The sequence below is a fragment of the Durio zibethinus genome, chromosome 13 (assembly GCF_047325235.1).
Source record: "Durio zibethinus cultivar Kanyao isolate XHJ-2024 chromosome 13, ASM4732523v1, whole genome shotgun sequence".
Taxonomy (NCBI): Eukaryota; Viridiplantae; Streptophyta; class Magnoliopsida; order Malvales; family Malvaceae; genus Durio; species Durio zibethinus.
This window is the reverse complement of record NC_143174.1, coordinates 18,877,470-18,896,204: the sequence shown is the minus strand read 5'-3', so window position 1 is coordinate 18,896,204 and position 18,735 is coordinate 18,877,470. Positions and strand designations below refer to the sequence as shown.

Genomic DNA, 18,735 nt, shown 5'->3' with positions numbered 1-18,735 from the left:
CTGAAGAAACATAGTTTTGCAACTAAAGGATTTACAATCACAAGTGAATCAGATAAGTCAGCGTCAGTTGGCAAAAGAGAAGTTTCATAACCTAAACTTGTTGTAACTAAAGTTGTTTTGTTGTTAGTCCTAGAAAAGTTCTTTGAGGATGTTTTGAATTTTCCTAGTGTTAACAAGTAACGATCCCCTTCAAATTGGTCAAAAAAGAATAGATGTTTTTCCATTCTAATTGGATACGTTATGTTGATTCATTGAAAAGCTTTCTTCTGGGACTAAGAATTATCTGTAGAACAGTACTTTTTTAAATATTTGTATTGAATTTGTAACATCTAAGTATTTTTTATATTTTTATTTAATAAAATTCAAAAACAATTTTGTAAAATATTTTACATTCTTTTATAAATAAAATGGAGCATTTTGTTCAATTATTTTTTTCTATTTATGTTTATTTAGTATTCAAGTAATTACTTTAAAAATAAATTTTAAAAAACTAAAATAAAATGACAAAAATTATAAATATAATATATTAAATATAGTTAAAAAAAATATTACTAATGAAATTGGTGACATATTTCCATCGGTAATTACCGATAGATTTTTTATTGATGGATTTCCATCGAAAATTATAGACGAAAATTTTATCGATAAAAAAATTATGTCGGTAAATTCGTTGGTAATTACCAACAGAATTTGACTTTCATCGATGAAATAGCATTAAAGATTTGTTTACTATCGATGAAATTTTTTTATAGATAATTCCATCGATAAAAGTATTACTGATGGAATATTAACTTTTTTTTCGTCAATAAAAGTCATATTTCTAATAATGTGACTTTCTGTCCTATATGATTCTTCTGTAGTTTCTATCCATTAAATTGAAATTTTGAATATTTATATGATTAATATATCTGTAATAAAAGAATAATAATATACTAATAATATAAAATGTAACTTCTGAAGTATAACCGTCAAATAAATGCCTAACCATAGAATTATTATTAATTGTTTGATTTCTTATCTCTTGAGGAGACAACAATAAATGTAGAGTCATATTATTTGCAAGGTTGGATGCATGTTGTAAAGGAACCTTGTTAGAATTTGTCTCTATGCTAATAGACCTATTTTCAGTTGCACTTGTCCAAGAAAAAACATTTGCCATTACTGCATTAATAATAAGAGTAAATGGAGATCTTTTGAGTGGGTTTCGTTCTTAAGAATGGCCGTTTGTATTGATTACGTTGCTTTGTAAGTCAGGACTATAATTTGGTGAATGTTGTTTGTCAAAAGGATAGAGCTGTTGCCTAAAATGTTTTTGGTGTTTTATGTTGCTTAAGTGGTTTTTAATTGATATTTAGAGCAACTTCCAACATCTATGATAGAATGTGATCTTGAAAATCTATTTTCAATTGGTCTATGTGGCATAATATGTTGTGAATATTGTTTTTGTGTTAAAATTACCCTTTTCCTTTATCTAGTGAATCATGTGTCCATATTACATATATAACATTATTTAGTTACCAATAAACTATAAATAATTTATTAAATAAACCATATAAATCCAACAAAAATAATATATATATGAAATAGATCACATAAAACCAATTATAATTTTGCAATCGTAAAATGATACTTAAAAAACAACAAAAAGTATTAAAAAAAGAAAGCTAATATCATGGTTAAAGAGATATAAAATATAAGTATAAAGAGAGAATAATCTTTGAGCAACATAGAGCAAGAAATAATGTAAAGTGAAATTTAAGTGAAATTAAGTGGTGAGCAAAAGATATAAAATTAGTAACAGGTTGTTAAAGATGCATTGTTTGTTAAATTAAAAACCTAGAGCTATTTATACAAAATGTGTGTTATAGGTTAATTAATAAGGTAACTTTAAATTATGAAAGTTAATATTCAAATAATAAAAATTGTGAGTGACTAATGGTTATTGATTGAGATTGAAATATTTTATTTTATTAACTTAATTATAGAGAGTTAATTTGATATATTTGCTTTCTATATTTACGTATGAAATACATCATTTACTCAAATAAATACCATATTTAATCAAATATAAATGTATCAAATAATTGATTAGAGAATTAACTCTTTTATGATTATAATTGTAGTATTTATTAATTATATTTCTTTAGAAATTCTTAAATCATTAAACAAAATGTTTTAGGACCATAATTATAGTGTTTATTAATTCTTTGAATCATTTAAAAAATTAAGTAAAAATTTAATTTAGATATGATACTTATATATTAATTGATTTAATTTGTCAAATTAAGAAAAGATTTATTTTCACCAATTGGTTGAGATTGAAATATTAATAATGGAGAATTAATTAGATATATTTATTGACTTTTGTATTTAATTATATTGTATCGTTGATTTAATTGTGATCCATATTATTGATCGAATTAATTTGAGAAATTAATGTATATAGGATGCATGACTTATTGATCACAACCCTTATATATATCATATAACATTATAATGTATTATTGATTTTATAACAAAAATAAAAATCTAACATTATAATATATCATTAATCTTATATAAATATATAAAATCATTATATTATTTATATATATGTTTATATACAACTAACATCCATTACTCAGTTAGATATTATATTTAATCAAATATTAATGTATCAAATAATTAATTAAGAAATCAACTCTTAACTGTAATTATAGTGATTATCAAATTTTTTTATAATATTTCTTATTAAATTTTAATAAAAGTTCTTTGAATCATTAAAAATATATTTAATGACCGTAATTATAATGTTTTTTAATTCTTTAAATCATTAAGAAATTCTTTGATTATAATGTATCACTTATTTAGTTTTGATCTATAATTTAGGATATTTTATTGGAAATAAAAAGTAAATTGAAAATTTAAAAGAAAATAAATATAATTAATGCATTAAAATATTTTAAAACTTTTATGAAATCAAATCAATTCATATAAAATTAAAAAGAAATAAATATGAATAAATATAATTTATACAATACACATAACGATTGATAAAGTTTGTCCATATGTCAATATTATTGATCATTCACATTGGATTTTTTTTTTGTCAAAAGCTTTGACTTTTATATATTTATATAAGATACCATATTTATTTTATTAGTGAACTTTTAATCAAAATTAGCATTTGATTGACCTAATTAAGAAAATCATGAAAATGCTTTAAGTTAACATACGGATATAAGAAAAAAATAATTGGAAATGAAAATCAATTATTTTATTTTAAGGTTTCATTTTTTTCTTCAAAATTAGAAAAGTTGTCCAAAATATTTAAGTGATATACAATTTTTTATTTATTTTTTTGGAGAAATTATAATATGAAAATTTAACTAATTTAATAGAATTTAACTTGACAAGAAAAAGGAATTGTTTTGTCATCTATTTGACAATATATTTTTAGTACGTGCAATTGTATGAATTAAAATATAAAAATTACAATACAAATATTGTAAAAAAAAAGTGCATAAGAAAATGTTGAATATAAAATTATATTGAATCAATGTTTTTTGAATTATTTGGTGACGATAAGTATATCACTTACCTTAAATTTTGTATAACTTATCTTGTTATATATCATAAAATTAAAAATAAAGAGCTACTTCTATCTTTTAACAATTTTCATTAATAATAAATTTTATTTAATTGTTTGTTATGTATCATGTTGGATATTAAATAGCAAAATTGTGTAAGTTATTATTTTTAAAATTTTTAAATCATCAAACAATGATGCATATATTAAAAAATACACATTAAACACCTCACATATTTCTTATTTAATTCTTTTATTCAATAACAATTGAATAAACGATGACCAAATAGTTCATCATGACAAAATTGTTGACAAAAAGCATCCATACATGGCATAATATATATAATATTATATATATTATGACGTCGATTCATGCAAAGCAAATTAAACAGAATATATATAATAAAATAAAACCACATATATTAAACATAAATAAACATGAAGTTTGAAAAAACTACAAATGAAACGCAAAATCATAAAGTGAAAGTAAAAAAAAAATCTATGTTTTCTTCCCTATTTTATAGAATGTGAGAATTTTATTTTATTGTATTATAAAAATTTTAGATACAATATTTTAAAATAAAAAAGGGATTCTTACTAGTATGAAATTCAAGCCAATAGAAAAGTAAATGACTTAAGATCATTAAAAATGAATAAATTATAAATGAAATTTAATTGAATATGCATAAAAAAATAAATAAAAGAGAAGTAATACCAAATATGATAAAGTGAAAACATTGGTTGAAAAAGGTAAAAAAAAAAAAAAAAAAAAAAGAGCTAAAGTAAAAACAATACATTTTTATTGCTAAGAGTGATTGAAAACTAAATCACACTAAAAATAACTAAAAATAAAAATCATCGGTTGCTATATAAAATATTCAATGGAAATTTTTTAGCAGGGATTAACCTAATCACAACTAAATAGATGCATTTTGAGGGTTTTAGTGAACCTTTGAACAATCTTAGTATAAGATAATTTTTCTATTTATAATAGGAAAACTCTTATAAAACTTGGAGTAATTTAATCAAATTAATTATAATGGATTATTTAATTATCAGCATGTTTTTAACTTTTATTTTGAAAAGTCTATATTTTATATTTTTAAAACTTTTGATTAGGAGTAAATTATGCCTTCAAATTAAGATGTTTTATATGGTAATTAATCACTTGTTGTATGATTCCTACAAAAAGACACCTATATAGTATATAACGAAAAATATGTTTAAAAATAATTAAGCTTTTATTTTTATTTGAATTCTTGATATTAAATGATTTATATATTTATTTAGGTTGATAGATTACCTTATAAAATACCAAAATTACATTCATTAGTTGAAATGTCAATGCAAAAATCGATGGATTGACAATGAAAACCTATTCATATATCAAAAGGTAGAATTGAATATTGCAAGTGAAATTTTTTACACAAATGTGATTCAAAGTTGAATATTTATAATTGAAAAACGTCTTAGCAAAATTATTCTATATATTAATGATGGCAATTAAACTTTTATTACCTTCTTTATAAATTTAATTTAGAATGATTTAAAGTAAACAAAAAAAAATTTATTTAATTTAGTTTTTTTGAATTATAAAAATGCATTTATTAGATAATACATGTCAATTTTTTAGATTGTATACATGTCGAAAATATAAATTATCCACATCAAGTTATTTCTTTTTTGTTATAGGCTTTGACTTTCATACATTTACTAGTTTTAAACCGTGTTATGCACAGGTAAACAAATCAATTATATTTTTTTTTACATACACTACAATTTAAAAAGTAACGGATTATTTATTAAAAAATAAAATTTTATTTTAAAAAATAGTATATTTATAATTTTCATAAGAAATTGTATTTTCATAATATTTATAATGTTAAAAATCTCATTTTTGAATATGGCTAGTATTTATATATATATATATGTATGTATATATATATAAAGGGGATCAACTTACATCAATATAAAACTTTTTAGTTTTATATCTTTTTTAAGTAGTAATTTCAATAGATCCAAAAGATGAGATTAAACCATTTTTTTTACTTATCTCTCTCATTCTTTGAATCTATTGAAATCAATGATAAAAAAATATGAAAAGGGATAAAACCGTTTTAATGTAACTTTTGTGTGTGTGTGTGTGTATATATATATATATAATTATATATTTATGAGAACTTAACCTATTGGTATCTATAAATTAATAATTTAATATTCACACTTATCTCATCTTTATCATAAATTTATAATTCAATAGATACAATTGAATTATCTTACTTTTTATCTCTAAAAATACAAAACATAAATTTTCAAAAGAAATTAAAGTGAAACAATTGTTATGTATTAAAAAAAATATCATATTTATTTGATTAGTGAACTTTCAATCTAAATTAGTATTTGATTCATATAATTAAGAAAATCATTGAAATGCTCTAAGGCAACATGCGGTTATAAGAATAAAAATCATTGGAAATGAAATCAATTATTTATTTAAAAGTTTCATTGTTTTCTTCAAAATTAGAAAAGTTGTCCAAAATATTTTTTAAATACAATTTTTTATTGACATTTTTTTAAGAAATTATAACATGAAATTTTTACAAATTTTATAGAATTTAACTAGATAAGAAAAAGGAATTGTTTTGACACTTATTTAGTATATATTTTTAGTATGTGTATAAAAATTAGAATACAAATATTGTAAAAAAAAGAAAGTGCATTATAAAATATTGAATACAAAATTATATTGAATCAATGTTTTTGAATTATTTGGTAAAAATAAATATATCACTTACCTTACAACTTGAATAACTTATCTTGTTATATATCATAAAATTGACAATAAAGAGCTACATTGTCTTTTAAAATTTCCATTAATAATAAATTTTATTTAATTGTTTGTTATGTATGATGTTGGATATTAAATAGTAAAATAGTCTAAGTTATTATTTTTAAAATTTTTAAATCATCAAACAATGATGCATATATTAGTAAATACACATTAAACGCAACACGTATTTCTTATTTGATTCTTTTAGTCAATAGCAATTGAATTAACCATGAACAAATAATTAATCTTGACAAATTTATTGACAAAAGGCATCCATTCATGGCATAAGTGAAAGCAATTAACATTTTAATTTAAAATTATGTTGTTGTACCAAAAAAAAAATTATGTTGTTGATTCATGCAAAACAATTAAACAAAAAATATATAATAGAATAAAACTACATATATTAAACGTAAATAAACATGATATTCAAAAAAACTACAAATGAAAGATAAAGTCTTAAAGCAAAAATAAAAAAAAAAAATCTATGTTTTCTTTCCTATTTCATAGAATGTGAGATTTTTATCTTGTTGTAATATAAAAATTTTAGATAAAATGTTTTGAAATCAAAGAGAGATTCATGCTAGTATGAAATTCAAGCAAATAGAAAAAGTAAATGACTTAAGATCATTAAGAATGAATAACATATAAATGGAGTTTAATTGAATATGTATAAAAAAAAAAAAAAAAAAGAAATAATACCAAATATGATAAAGTAAAAATATTTATTGGTTGAAAAAGGTAAACAAAAGAGAAACAATACCTAAAGTAAAAAAATACATTTTTATTGTTAACAGCAATTGAAAAATTAAATCAAATTAAAAATAACTAAAAATAAAAATCATTAATTGGTGCATAAACCATTCAATGGAATTTTTTAAGTAGAGATTTACCTAATCACAACTAAACAAATGCATTTAGACGATTTTGGTGAAGTTTTAAACAATCAAATGCATTTAGAGGGTTTTGGTGAACCTTTGAACAATTTTAGTATAAGATGATTCTCTATTTATAATAGGGAAGCTCTTGTAAATTTTGAAGTAATTTAAGCAAATCAATTATTTTGGGTTATTTAATTATCATCATATTTTTAGCTTTTATTTTGAAAAGCCTACATTTTGTATTTTAAAAATTTTTGATTAGGAGGAAATTATGCATTCAAATTAAGATGTTTTATATGGTAATCAATTACTTGTAGTACGATCCTAAAAAAAGACACCTATATAGTATATAGCAAAAAATATGTTTAAAAATAATTAAACTTTTATTTTTATTTAAATTCTTGATATTAAATGATTTATATATTTATTTAGGTTGATAGATTATTGTATTAAATACCAAAATTACATTTATTAGTTGGAACGTCAATGCAAAAAACAATGAAAACCTATTCATATCTCAAAAGTAGAATTAAATATTAGAAAGTGAATTTTTTTTACACAAATATAATCAAAGTTGAATATTTATAATTGAAAAAAGTCTTAACAAAATTATTTTATTTTATATATTAATGATGGAAATTAAACTTTTATTACCTTCTTTATAAATTTAATTGAGAATTATTTAAGGCAAATAAAACTAAATTTATTTAATTTAGTTTTTTTGAATTATTAAAACGCATTTATTAAAAAACACATTAATTTTTTAGATTGTCTATATCTCAAAAATGTAAACTATCTACATCAAATTATTTCTTTTTTGTTAGAGACTTTGGCTTTTATATATTTATATAAGATATAAGATAATGATAACTTTCATATGAATTTAATGAGAGTGATTAAAGGTAAATAATAAAAACAATGTAATCAATTTAGTTTTTTAAATTATTTTTTAAATTAAAAATATTTCAAATAAAAGAAAATACATTTATTAAATAAAACATGGCATTTTTTTAAGACCATTTGCATGTCAAAAATATAAATCATTCACATTGGACGTTTTCCTTTTTTTGTCAAAAACTTTGTCTTTTATACATTTAAATAAAATAATAAAATTAATTTAAATTTAAATTATATTTGAAAATTAAATTTTAATTTTATATATTGTCTTATAAAAATATATTTTAAAAACTTTTTACCTGTCAATTATTTGATATTCAAACAAAAACTTATAATTTTTGGAAACAATATAATCATTTAAACAATTAATATATTTTTTATAAAAATAATTTATTAATTTTATTACTTTATTTAGACAAATTTAAATTAGTACCACGAATATTGATTTGATTTTTATATTTATGCAGTTTTTTATATTTATAATTTAGCATCAAATATAATCTAAAAACTAACCAACAAAAGTGTAGATTATTGATATATTATTAAACTCTTAGTTTCAGTGATCAGAATTCTAATTCTAATAACCTTAAATACTAAAAAGATATAATCTAAAATTATCTATTAAAATGCATGTAGATAGAGAAATAGGAAAAAGTAGCCAATAAACAGATATGAGCTTTCTAATAAAATTTTTAAAATTGACTATTTAATGGTTATTTGATACATATATGTATACATATATATATATATATATGTTGATTGCAATCAAATTATTAAGTTTTTAATATATAAAAATAAAATTTAAAATTAATTTTAACATATATTTCTTAGATTATAAATTTTTTAATATCTTTTGTTTGATAAATTCATAAAAAATTAAAATAACTTATTTTAGAGTAAGTGATTGTCCAATAAAAAACACTATTGTTACACATGGAAAGGTAAATTTAATAAAATGAATTTGCATTTTATTTATTATATAAATTATAAAAATAAAATATATGTAGTACACACAAATTAATAAAATTCAATATGATAATTGATTTAATTTGAAAATTATAAAAAGATGAATTTCAAATTCATAAATACGTATAAATATTTCAAACTTACTATTAAATAGACATCCAACAAATCTATAAATTTGAAAAATAATTATAAAATAATGTTTATATTTACATGTGATTTATCATACATTTTATACTAATTTTAAAATCCAAATATCTTCTTTCAAATTTAAGTTTCTAAACATAAGATGGTGGAAAAAATAAAAATAAAATATGCTCTCTAATATTAAGTACGATTATATATAAAGAATTTTTTATACTTTAATTTCAAATCGAAGTAACTATAATATATAAATTTAAAATTTAAAAGAAAGATAATGTTTTTGAAAACTTAATTAATTAAAATAATTTTACAAAAATTAAAATTTCCGTTTCAACGCACGAGTCAAAAACTAGTTTAAGTATAAACTAAGTTAAAAATATCAGGTTCAAGTTAGGTATAAAAATAATAATTTGGTATTGGATTAAAATCCATATATATATATATATATATATATATATATATAAACTTGTTATTGTCTATTCCATTATCATCCCTAAGTGAAAGTTTCAAAGTGTTATTCTTATTTAGTTTCCTTTCTCTTTTTTTTTTCGTTTGGGTTTTTTTTTTGTTTTTAGTTTTTAACTTTTTTTGTTATTTTTAATTGTCTTTTTTAATATTTTTTAACTATGTTTGAAAAGATAAATTCCAAACGGTAAATTTGCATTTTATTTGTTAAACAAGTTATGAGAATAAAATGTATACATTATCAACAAATTGGTTAATAAATTTTTACTAATCATTTATTTTATTAGAAAATTATAAACAAAATTATATTCATTAATTTATTAAATTAAATATTATTAACTACAAAAAATTTTTGAACCTACAACAATGCACGGGGACATGACTAGTAAAACTAAAAAGCTAAAGCTAAGCAGTTTACTCGCAAAGAAGTATGAAAAGGAACGCAAACCCACCAACATCATATATTTTTCTTAGGATGGTAAAGCTTGAAAGTGATTACAATTGGATCTAGGGGTTCATCAAATTCCAATACCGTGTTATTGGCCACGGAAGCCAACTCATTTGATCTGCCACATCCTTCACAAACTTTAGGATATCTTTATTTCTTGGATAATCAGAAACATCAATTACGTTCTTTTGGTTGAAGCTTTACAAAATAAAGTTACAAGAATAATTTTTAGGTAATAGAAAAAGATGATATATATTATCTTAATAAAATTATTATTTAATATATTAATTGAAGAGATTAATTTAATGAAATTATTATGTTTATATATAATTAAAATGTATGACAAAAATAATATATAATTAAAATATATTTTATATTTAAAATAATAGTTTTATAAATATTATAATAAATTAAAATTATTAAATTAATTTTGAATTGAGTGCTATATACATGTATTGAATGGGAACGAAATCAGATGAAGCTATAGGAGAGTCGAGAAGAAATCGATGTAAGCAAAAAAAAATGAGTCGAGATTAGAACGAGTAGCACCTGAGCATAAAAGAATGAGTCTAGATCAGAACGAGTAGCACCTCAACCCGTACCATTGCCTTATCTAGATGAGGTTGGCTTTGAATCTAATTAAAAATTGCAACCTCGGCCTCTCAGGGAATTCAGAAAAAGAAAAGTAATTACTACTAAAGTTTTTTGCACAAAAAGAGAGACAAATAAATAAATAAATAAAGATTTTCTTGTTTTATAACTTTGCTTCAAGCGAAGAAATAGAGATGACATTATAGTAAGAGGTTCACACAGTAGACAGTTAAAGGTGAAAATTCTTTCGATACTTAAAATTATGTAAGGCATTAAAGCAACTACAAATGGAGGGAGGGAGAGATTGAGGGGCCTTTTGCCCTAACAAGAAACTCAAGCAACTTTACTCGCCTGCTTGAATAAATATCAAGGGGGAATGCTTCAATTTCTACACTATGATATTTAAATGAATTATACAAACAATTATTCCCCTTCCCAACCCATTTGTCGAGCTCTTTGCTCCCATAATGTTGTAACTTTCCTCTCCTTGATCAGCAAGGCCTCGGCCCGCTCTCTGGCCTCCTCACAGGTCTCTGTGGCTGCAATACATTTTTCTGCCTCCCTTTGGTACTGGGAAGCCACCCTTTTTGCTTCACCAATGGTGATGTTCATGTGGCGAGCATGCTCTTCAGCAACAGCCTCCTGCAACTTCAACTCCTCTGTCAAAAGGTCCACAAATTGCTTCTCCATCTCTTGCTTGAGATCAGGGTCATTGCTTCCACAATCTGTGTCACCATAATTCATATCATGCATACATGATTGTGGTTTCACCAGATGAATGGACAAAGTACAAAACAGGAAGCAGGGCAATGATTAACTTGATAAAAACTAAAAAGATGAATATAAAGAAATATATCATAAAGTTAACCAATTTAAGTTGATAGAATGAACTAACCTGTGACTGAGAGATTGGCCAACCCTGCAGAAGAATAACAAAAGCACAAAAAGGTAAATAAGTAATTCAAGAGACGACCAGAAGTAATGAATACATTTACCAGACACAAGCACACTTACAAAATTTTACAAACATTGCCCCTGTAACTAGCACGAACACACAAAACAAGGAAAAAAGCAGTATATGGAGCTGCGGATTCTGCATGCGAGCTCATGATTACAAGGTAATATTGTCTAAACACAAAAGAAGCCATATAATATCAGGTGTGACCGAAAGAAAGAAAATAGTTCCTGTAGTTATCTGATCAAGCTAACTGTAGCAAGTTCTCCCCTTCTTCTGAACACCAGTGTCAGACATTAGAATTATTAAAGTGGGGTTATCCCACATCTAATAAATATCTAATTTCTTGTAGTCTTATATTTAAGTTGAGCCCCTCCACATACTGCCAATTGGTTTTAAAATTGGATGCTTAATATGGTATTTTCCTTCTGTTGCCATTTCCAAATCTATCACGTGATGGGCTTCTTCCATTTCTGCCTACACATGATAAGGGTCTGTTAAAGTGATGTTATCCCATATGAAATATGTCTAATTTTCCTATAGTCTTCTATTCAAGTTAGGCTCCTTCACTTACTGCCAATTGGTTTTAAATTGGATGCTTAACAAGAACTTTGAAATTTTTTTACTTTGTGCTTGTTATTTTGTATCAATGCAGTTGATGAAGATAGAAGAAGCCCCAATGCAAGCCTCTTTACATGATCAATACCGAATTTGTTAATATTCTGGACAGTTGCTGATAAATTAAAAAGCAAGATCAATGGTGCAACAGCACCACAAACAATCAATGAAATTCCTGAATAATCAATTTCCATCATTCATGGACAACTCGTGTATTATCCTAATGTCATTCTTGAGTTTCAAAAGGATCATGTAATTCATTACTCTACACAAGCTCAAAAACACAGCTAGACAAAGTATAACAAATTTCCACAAAGGGATCCATATTAAATGCAACCACATCTGAGTCAAATCCATAAAGGATCAAAGCAGGAAAAGAAAATCTTCATTCTGAGGTGTTTAAGAAAGAGATTATTTTATAAAGTCAACATGCTGTGATATTTCAATAGTCCTTCCAGACATTTAGAGAGATCATTTCAGTGCCCTCCAAGTAGAACTCAATAAGATTATAGTTTAAATCTCCCTACAGCAAGAAGCCCCAAAATCACAAAGAAGAAGGAAATAATAGTTCTTTCAAGCGATGATATCTCATTGCAAGGTTTGTTGACCTTAAAATCCAGAAAGGTCATCACGTAACTTAACTTACTTGTTGGTCATACGCATCAGAAATGGACCTAGAAGAGTCGCTATTCATTCAAGTTTTACTAATAGAGTCATTGTGCATATAAGGAAGGGGATACAAGACAGAGACAAAGCATAGAGCTCGGGTTTCACAGTTAGTTACCAATGACAACAAAATCAGTGCCTGTAAATTCCTCAACCCAATATATGATTAAACAAACACAAATCTGAATTCAATTTGGTTTTACTTAATTACATCCTGTTGCATGTCAATGGCTAAGCAAACTGATACTCCAAAAATAGCAGCCGCACTAGATCAAAATCTCAAATAAAAGAAGCAGGAATTTGAGGTAACATTACACCTACGGTAACATTTCATTCCCAAAGCTAAAAATGCAAAATTAGCAACAACAGCAGATCAAGACCCTAAATTTCCCAAATGGGTATTCTTAAACGAAATCTTAATAAACAAACAACCAATCAAAATAAAAAATTTGATGATAACCCAGAATCACAAAAAGAAAAAAGATTAAATTTGATTACAAATAAAATGACCCAAAATAAGAAAGGAGGGATACCAGGGACAATCTTGAGAAGGGAAAGAGGAGGAGGACAATCACAGATGCAAGGAGGACAAGAGGATTTGGAATCACCCAATCTGAGAGTTTTCTTGAATCTCCAATAAAGAGCAGGTCCACACACTACCAATGCTGAAACTACTGCAAATGTTACTAGGCATAACCTAAAGCAAGTACCTGATCGCCGTGACATGTTTGTATCTCTCTTTAGCTCTTTTCTCCTAGATTCTCTTTCTCTCTCTATTTACTCTGCATTTATGGAATAGTGAGATCTAACAAGGTATTCATTAATTGATGGCTGTGAATATGACTGATGAATCTACAGCTTCAAATGTCATTTTAATGTATTTTATCCTCATATTTTTTTAATTCTACTTTTGGTTTTCGAAGATGTCAGTGTCAGCAGGCCAAATTTCATCCCACTGCTTCAAATTCTAAAGGCTGTGGTGGATTCACGGTCACAAAGAAAGCTATCCAGGCCCAACAACAAAATCCAAGGAAGTGCTTAAAAATATTATAGGTTAATGTTAGGAACAATCTTAAATTATACTAAAATTATATTTAAAAATAATATAGTATTATATAATTCAATTAAATTTATTATAAATTAAAAATCGTTTAATTATCCTCAATTTTTGTAAAATTATTGTCTCTTTCTTAAGAGTCAAAGTCCTTTCAGTTTTGGGCTTGGGTAATGGGTTTTTTCGTTTTATTTTATTTTTATATAAAAAACAGAAAACACTTGTACACGCTGTAACTCTAAAAATAAATTTTCTCCCCTCTAGGCTGTAGAATTAGAAATACTCGTGGCGTGTGGGTAGGCAATGGAAAAGTTGGAATGGAAATATTCCATATAGGTTATCTTATATATATTTTTCAAGATTGAGTGGACATAGCATGGTCATATAAATGGCCAAAATTTCTACATAAGCCTAAGGGTGAACCTAAATTAGATGACACATAAAGCTTCTGGGAAGAAGAGTTTCAAAACATCGATTGATTCAAATTGCTAACGTTTTACATCAAAACTTCTGTCATCCTTAATTTCTGCATGTCTGAGATGTGCATAATACTCATTTAATCACTTTTGGATGATCTCAACTTCTTGTATCCTCTGTTCAATAGCCAGTCAGGATCGTCTTTTGTTGCAAACCGTAAATCAACATGGTGGGCTCCTAATACAGAACAATGGGAGAATTTCTTAAAAAGTTCGTAACAACTGACAAATATGTCAAAAAAAAAAACAAAAAAAAAATGAAATGCTTTGTCATAATTTAGATAACTTTTTATGTGACAAGAGCAATGATACTGGTAGATATATTTTTCAGCATGCTGTATAATTCAAACCATAAATCAGTTTCTTTATGAAAAATTGATGTCAATTTGGCTCAAGGTACAGGATAATCTGTCACCTCGTAGTCGGCGTATGATCTGTTTAATGAAGCAGAAGAAAGAAAGTACTAAAAGGAGAACAACCTACCCTCCTATGCTTCATGGATCCCGCATTCCATTGGAAAATATGATATTGCTACCAAATCTATTCAATACTTTCTGAATTCTCTGCACAGGAAAGAGAAATTAATAAGTTCAAATATTCTCTCAAGTAATAGAACAGACAGATTTATCTACATTGTCATGAATGGAATCTTTAGCTTTGGATTCTTGCTTGTTTGATCAAAGACTGATAGGCAGCTCAAGAGAAAAATGCAGGAAATGAATTGGCTGGTGTAGTTAGTGGAAGTGATGAAGAATAGAAAGAAAAGAGATAGGCAAGCAGCCATTGTCTCACAGCCACAGGAAGCAAATTGCTGGTTCTGGGCTGCTACTTCCTTGGCTTCAATGGCTTAACCTTTTTGTAAGTTAGAACAGTCGGGGAAGGAAAATTTTCAACAGATGAGTTCATGATACTCTGTACAAAAAGGGTTATGGACCATGAACTGTGCTAGACCTTTTTGTGTTGATCACCTCTAATTTGTCAGCTAGCTGCCAACTGCCAGCTGGGGCCAAGAATGACAGATTAGCAGGTGACTGGAGAAAAAATTGTCTTAAAAAAGCGTCAACCAGATCATTAAGAAACCGATACTAGAAAATATTATTGAAGTTCTAATTCTGGTGATGTGATACCGAAATCATAATGCAGACTCAGGAAAGGCCAAGAAGAGGATGTCAATTTCCAAATTAAGTAGGGGATCCATCACACTTAATGCACAAAAAAGCTTACACAAATTATGGCCAATGAAATTTGTGACACTATAAAATCCATCAGTATTCAGCAAATGCAACATATTGGGGAGATGAAGCATGGCAATTATAAATCCCACTGTTTCAGACTTTTAGAGAAGTTGGCGGCTTGATTATCAAAGACAGAAAATAGTTGGTAGTATCAGCTTTGACATGACCACTGCAAAGGTGAAGCTTGTCCGGCGAGATTTTTGTCAAAAAACAGAAATAAAGTGGTAAGATAAAGAATTAAAGACTGACTGAAGTGTATCTCAGTTATAATTAAAAATTAAACCCCATATAAGAAACAGATTTTCTTTCTCCAGCTAAATAAGAGAAAATTTTGAAATATGGCAAGAACAACCAATATTTCTCCCACTACAATTTGTTTTCAGTAAACTCAAATTCAACTAATGATTTTTTTAGTTGGATGAGATATCAATTTAACTTTCTTGTATCTAAGAGCTTCAACTTGGGGATTATAAAGGTTAAACTTGTCCATTTACCAACCTATTTGACTTACAATAGCTATTCTTTAAAGTGAAGGAAGATCTTAGTTCACTTGGCCACTCACCTTCATTTCTTTCCATCCAATGAAATGGAAATATAAATGCAACACATTATTAACACAGCTTGTCTTTTGTTATAGGACCCATCCCATCAATAACTGTTTGAAGGCATTATTGTTCAATTATTATGAAATTTCTTTATCGATTTCAACTATCCTTCTCATTAATCTATTGTTCACATCAGTTGGCAATAGAATTTAGGGAATTTTATTTATATCTCATTTAACATTATATATATTTCATTTTAATATATATCTCAAATTTAAAATTAAATTTTTTCATCTTTGTTAAACACACTCCATCCCTCATTTTTTATCTTTTATTTTTACCCTTCCTCTCTTTTTCTTTCTTCACTTATTGAAATTAAGTTTTTCATAAATGAATATCCGAAAAGTTTTGAAACTTTTTAAAAATAGATATCTAAGAATTCTTAAAACTTATCGATATTCATTTTTTAGAGGTCTCAAAATTTTTTGGATATTTATTTTCGAAAAGACTCAATTTTTCTTGGATATCTATTTTCGAAAACTCTTGAGTTTTCTTGAAAATAAATACCCAAAAAGATATGAGGCTTCTGAATATTTATATTCGAGAAGCTCAGAATTTTTGATTTTTTGGGCTTAAGACAAATTTGTCAATAAGAATCTCTAATCTTTTAATCACCAGGTACTACCCATTCAATGATGTTTACAATGTTTTTACAATTCTGATAGATATGCATATGAAAAGAATTGCTAAGTGTGAAGAGGTACTTGTGCAAATTGGCTATTACACCATGTGCAATGAAATGTGACTATCTTATCACACATGATACAATAACCATTTGCATAAGCGCTCTTTGTAATTAGCTATTATTTTCAAATGCAAATTTATTATTAGAATTGGACAAATGTTACGAACATATTTATCGAGCAGTGTTTGACTAAAAGATTAGAAATTTTTACTACTAAATTTAAATATTTTATACGTCGGAGCTTGATCATCCTACGCTTACAATATCAAAAACAAACTAACAAATTTGACAGTATTTAATTTTTCGACCACCAGACCTTATTATCAAATTTGCTAGTCTATTAATGATATTTTTTAATGACTCAAATATTAGAGATCCTGATTTTCTTGTTATCAAAAGTTTATAATTAAATATATATTTTTAAAAAAATTACATATTCTTAAAATCAGATTTTCAAAAGTTATATTGTATTTCCTGAAATCCATTTCCAAAAAAGTAATATAAGTCTCAAAAATATATTTTCAAGAGGTATGTTTTGTTCTCAATAATCAATTTTTGAAAATTATGTTGCTTTTATCAAAAATAAATTTTTAAAAATATAATATAATTCTCAAAATTTTATTTTCAAAAAATATGAGATAACTTTTAAATGCATAAGTTATTAAGGATTTTTTTATTATTTATTCAAAATTAAAATTAACATTTAATATGTGAGCAGTTTTCTAAAAAAATTTTGAAGGTATTTAAAAAAAAAATTAGACGATGTATTTAGAACACCCCTAGGATTTGTAGTCAGCCTGGATAGACATGGATGTTAGATTAGCAGGCACAGGCCGAAAATGAATCTAAATCTTTTCTGGCAATTGCTATTCACTCCCTTGTCTAGCAATATTATAATTAGGTATGTAATCGATCGAGTTTATAATTAGGTATGTAATCAAGTTAGTAGTCCCAGGCCAAAAATGAATCTAAATCTTTTTTGGCAATTGCTATACACTTCCTTGTCTAGCAATATTATAATTTGGTATGTAATCGATTGAGTTTGAGTCAATATAATATTAAACTCGAGCTCGAGCTAGATTCGAAATTCATGTCTCGAAACTTAGATTAACAGCCCAGGCTGAAAATGAATCTAAATCTTTTTTGGCAATTGCTATACACTCCCTTGTCTAGCAATATTATAATTAGATATGTAATAGATCGAGTTTGAGTTGATACAGTATTAAGCTTAAGCGCAAGCCAAATTCAAAATTCAAGTCTCAAAACTTAGCTTGAACATGATTAAGTTTTATTTTTCTAACTCGAGTTCGATTCGAGATAAAAATCGAGCTACTTAAGCTCGTTTGATTAGGCTCGATTAATATATAAAAATAAGCTCAATTCTTATATTCGACAAAAGCTCGATTATTTGCACTTAAACTTAAGTTCGAGTTTGAGATATTTTATTAATTAAAATAATTAAAATATATTTAAATATAAAAACTCGATTAGGCTTGTGAGTTACTCAAGCCAGGCATAAGAATGCTCGAACTCAACTCGATCGATGAGTCAAGCTACTTGAACTTGACTCGATAATAATCGAGCTGAATTTAAATTTTATTCGAATCGAATCCGAGTAGCTTACGAGTACTAATATATCATTTACACCCCTAAT

The 18,735-nt window shown here is 25.4% G+C and overlaps 1 protein-coding gene across 1 annotated transcript; it reads right to left on the bottom strand.

The window, feature by feature from the left end:
- Positions 1-10,922: 10,922 nt before the first annotated feature.
- On the bottom strand, positions 10,923-13,882 carry NKS1 (ubiquitin-associated protein (DUF1068)). Its single transcript, XM_022900605.2, has 3 exons — positions 13,560-13,882; positions 11,683-11,706; positions 10,923-11,512 (listed from the first exon to the last, which is right to left on the bottom strand). The coding sequence occupies exons 1-3, from the start codon at positions 13,750-13,752 to the stop codon at positions 11,211-11,213; spliced, it is 519 nt and encodes a 172-aa protein (XP_022756340.1). The 5' UTR covers positions 13,753-13,882; the 3' UTR covers positions 10,923-11,210.
- Positions 13,883-18,735: the final 4,853 nt, after the last annotated feature.